Genomic DNA, 4264 nt, shown 5'->3' on the forward strand with positions numbered 1-4264 from the left:
CTTTGCTCCCACATACATCCACCATAAGTACATCAGCACTGTCAGTGGGCAATGTACAGAGATCACTGGAGGTGATGTAGAGAGAATAGGGTGGGGTTTACTTGGTAAAAGGGGCGTCCTAGAGACGCCGAAGAATCCTTCTATACTTTAAAAGGAAAACATACATACACAGCTCTCATTACAAACCTCCTGCCTCCCCTTCTTTTCTATTGGTAACTTTTATCTCTTATGTCACCACCAATGATGATTCCTTCATCTCTGTCCTGCACCAAAGGTATATAAGCACTGCATTAAGTTGTCACATAGTCCAGTCAACGAATACTCTTCATCCTCAGTGAGACCAGCCACATCAGGTCGAGATAGACTCAAGCTACTCAAATAGCAAGCTGGTATCAAGATGCCTAACACCAACAGAATCATTTCGGAGACGAGGAAGGCAGAAAAAGGTGATTTTTTAAATATATTTAATCTAAAGATATATAACTTTTTTTTCCTTTCCTTTTTCCAGCATGTACATACTACAGTGATATGCTTTAAATGTACTCACTGAGGTGAACCAAACTGCATTTTCAGCAGTGAAGTGTTTTTCATCCTCACAGGCAGATCCTGAGAGAACAGTTGACCAGAGTTTGTCTGTATAAAAATGTCTTTAAAAAAACCTATATTTATTTACAATACTTTCACATTTCTGCTTGTTGTTGATGGGTTTATAATGGTATTATTCCCTGGGAGCAATGGTTTAAAAACAAAAAGCATCATCTGCCTGAACCAGATGTAACCCATGGGAATGCATTTATGTATTATACTGTAAGTTACAAGAACAGCTTCGAAAATGGTCACATGTTTTCAGCCTCCACTGAACAGATACTGTCTTTACAAATAGTGTCTTTGCAGATCTTATCATAGCTTATAACTTGTCTGTACTCATCTTAACTAATGCAAAACAAAAGTCAAAGGGTCGACAGAAACACAGTAAATGAATCAGTACTATAATTTAGAAAAAACCAAAAAGAATACATGTATTACAATTCCAGGTATCATCTACTGTTTTTTGTCTAGTCTGTTTTCTGTCACCACAATTTTCAGATATATTGCAGCAGATATTTTAAATATGAGCAGCTACATGTTTGTAGATTAATATTCTGAGATGATGCGTGTTGATATAAATACATCCCATTACTTTTGTTTTTGAAGGTTCATATCTTAATGCAGTGAAGATTAAGTGTCCTTACCAAAACACTGAGACTGCATCCTTATGCGTGACAGCAAAATATCACTTTCATATCTGGCTTAAGTGCCTGTTATGCAACAATTAATCAGTTAGAAATTAAGAGGGAAGTGATTTTGCTAAGATCAGCCTTCTGCATTATTAATTTTAGGGATGCCCATGTTGCATGTGTTGCAATCCATTATCTTCACATTAACTCTGACTTTAATTCAGCTAGGTGTGACTTGACACTTGGATGACTTTCCTATGATCTTGTGGCAATAAGCTAGCTTAGGATCTAGATCCCCAACTTATCTGATTTGCACAGACAGATCATGTCACTCTTCTCATCTCATAATCTGCTTTGAGCTTCACGCTGCACTCTAGTGTGACTGAAGCCAACCCCAACAGCATCTGAGATATCTTGGTCATTCCAACTGCCTGGCATGAATCCACCACTGACTCTGGAAAGCATGCAATCTCTGATGTGATGATCTGACAAAGGCAGATGCTTTTCTAAGTATACCCAGTTTTCCTGTGGTTCACTTCATCACCGCTTGAGATGCACCTGTCACCTAATATTTATACCAGTTAAGAATATTGATGTTAATAAAGGTTTCTTTGGTTTCAGGAAAAAAGGCCAAAGTGGTAAAAACGCCCACAGGTAAGACTTGAATCCTACCACAGGTTGGATTATCTTTTTGATTTTCTTTTTTAAATCATGCCTTCTTTAAAGGCTGGCCCCACTATGGTTCATCTAACGTTTAGTATCTCCTGATATTTATTGTTATTTTACTCAGCAGAGAAGATCCCAGGGTATGAGACAAATATCCCTGAACCCAAATGTAGAGCTGATCTTATCAAATGTAAGTTTGATTGTGCAGTTTTTTTTTTTATAATTCTTTCCAAGCACCATTTGTTAAGTTATTGTTTATTATTATTTATTTTTTGCTTTGTCAGATTGGATTAACTTGTCTCTGGATGACAAAACAGCCAATAAAATGCTGTGGATCACAGAAGGTGGTGCCAAAGTGGCCAGAATGACTGATAACCTCACGTGTCCTGTCTTGGACAGACCAGAGCGATATGAGTACGCTCCACAGGTAGAGTATGAGGATGCATTTAGCCAGAAATGGCATACATTACAAATGTATTTTCTGCTCATTTTAAATGTTTACAATGGTGTAAAATTAGATGTGCTTGGAAACAGTATGTACCCCAAGTTTATTTCAAACCTGAACCTACTGGTGTTGTATTTCCAAAAGGAGAAAGCAATGCTGCTTGTATTATAGTGACATTATCACCTCTGTGCATAAGGTTCTTTGCAAAGAGGGAATCCTGGGAAGACGAGGCTACTGGGAAATGGAGTATTCTGGATGGGTTGTGATTGGAGTCGCATACGAAGGAGCTGGAAGAAGGAACAAGGATGGGCCCTGTGGCCTGGGAGAAAACGAGGAGTCCTGGGGTGTCGGCTGGAGTGGTTCCAGCTATCATGCCTGGCACAACGGTCGCATTACACAGATTGTGGAGCTTCCCAGGTGCTCCACAATAGGTGTATATGTTGACCAGCCTGTTGGTGTCATTGATTTTTATGCTGTGGAGGATGTGATTGAGGGAGGAGAACGCAATGGGAAAAAGGAGGTTAAACTTTTGAAGCAGTTTAAGAGCTCCTTAAAGGAGAAAATGATGCCAGGTTTATGGGTAGGAACAAACTCTGACTGTGTAATCAAAAAGAAGGAGGAATAAAGGAGTGGAAGCATAGAGGCAGATTATAATCATATCTAAAATTGAGTGGAGCTGAACTCTTGTTGGGTGAGGAGTGAAGTAGCTGTTATCCTATTGCAATAAAGCTGCAATAAGGCTGTTTTATATTTTACCAAAACACTACAGTATCTCTGAGGAAAACAGAAATTTAAAAAAAAAAAACATTTTAATCAAGGGAGCAAAGTGCAATTAGAAGATATTCAGAAAGGAGTCACCTTCTGAATGTTGTCCACACTGTTGGATTTTTCTGAAAACACAGGACCACTCAAGGTTTATACTAATATATATGTGTGTATTTGTATTTCTCTATTGTTATTGTTTGCTAAGAATGTATATTTAGTTAGACATAAGTGTATGTAAAATGTTAAATATGAAAAAATGTTAATCAAAAATAAAGTATGGAAAAAGGAGACTTTTTTTCTTTTTTTTGCTAATGTGAATGTTGCTATAGTATGAAGACAGCAAAAATATGCAAAAAAACAAAAACAAAAAGTAGGGACAGAATCAGGATTTAAGCAGTACAGTAGTACACTCACAAGGTGCATGTTAGACTCATTGTAAAATCAGACCAAGTCCCAAATCTAATTGTGATTCCCCAGAGTGCTGCTATGGAAATTACATAAGGCTGGTGTCTAACTGTGTAGTAGGTGTAAAATTTCAATTGGCATAAATGAAATATAAATAAATAAAATCCAAAAGGGATATTGCAACAGAATTAAAATGATGAATCTAAATATTTGAATTAAAGCTTATTTTCTTACCTGGCAGAAAGACTTTCTCTTTATTCCTATTATCTAATATAATCGGTATAATTTAAATTAATTAAACATGCAGCATATTCAAATTTGGATAAATTCGGGATTACATACAATTCATCTTTTTGAGATTTGTTTTTGGTTCTATACTGAAAATGAAATTAATTGCACGTTTTCTGTCTGTGGTCAATGTCTGAAGCTTTTTAAGTAGTTAAAATAAAGTCGTATGCACAGTGTTAAGTTTGCACAACATAAAGCTCCTTCAGTGTTGTTCAGTAAAGAAGACTGACTAGAAACTGCTTCCCTGGAGTATAAAGGGGCTCACTTTGACATGTGAGATGCTCCAGCTCGAACATTAGTTTCTGTCTTTGACAGCTTGACCTTACCTCCCACTGCTTTCAAAACTAAAGCATCAGCTTAATAGGAACTAAAAGTGGCACTCATTTAACTGTTATCCTGCCCACAAGGCACCCACAGACGTCAGTGGTATATCAGCTAAATATGCTGCAATTTTTTTAATGTAATGTAATATTTAGAC

General features: G+C 37.0%; 1 protein-coding gene across 2 annotated transcripts; it reads left to right on the forward strand.

Annotated features, from left to right (window-relative positions):
• Window positions 1-315: 315 nt before the first annotated feature.
• On the forward strand, window positions 316-3307 carry LOC308391005 (stonustoxin subunit beta-like). Of its 2 annotated transcripts, none has more exons than XM_080873417.1 (5): window positions 316-446; window positions 1839-1871; window positions 2008-2073; window positions 2168-2310; window positions 2525-3307. In XM_080873417.1, the coding sequence occupies exons 1-5, from the start codon at window positions 398-400 to the stop codon at window positions 2951-2953; spliced, it is 720 nt and encodes a 239-aa protein (XP_080729543.1). In that variant the 5' UTR covers window positions 316-397; the 3' UTR covers window positions 2954-3307. The 2 variants fall into 2 exon arrangements, with proteins under 2 accessions (XP_080729543.1, XP_080729544.1); XM_080873418.1 differs by having other exon boundaries at window positions 2011-2073.
• Window positions 3308-4264: the final 957 nt, after the last annotated feature.

The sequence above is a fragment of the Rhamphochromis sp. 'chilingali' genome (genome assembly GCF_963969265.1).
Source record: "Rhamphochromis sp. 'chilingali' genome assembly, chromosome: 22".
NCBI lineage: Eukaryota > Metazoa > Chordata > Actinopteri > Cichliformes > Cichlidae > Rhamphochromis > Rhamphochromis sp. 'chilingali'.

What these genes read in the sequence shown, in the direction of transcription:
- LOC308391005 (XM_080873417.1), top strand. Translation starts at nt 398, where the DNA reads ATGCCTAACACCAACAGAATCATTTCGGAGACGAGGAAGGCAGAAAAA. An exon ending in GACGAGGAAGGCAGAAAAAG is followed by an intron (nt 447 to 1,838) that starts GTGATTTTTTAA and finishes CTTTGGTTTCAG; the next exon opens with GAAAAAAGGCCAAAGTGGTA. An exon ending in TAGAGCTGATCTTATCAAAT is followed by an intron (nt 2,074 to 2,167) that starts GTAAGTTTGATT and finishes TTGCTTTGTCAG; the next exon opens with ATTGGATTAACTTGTCTCTG.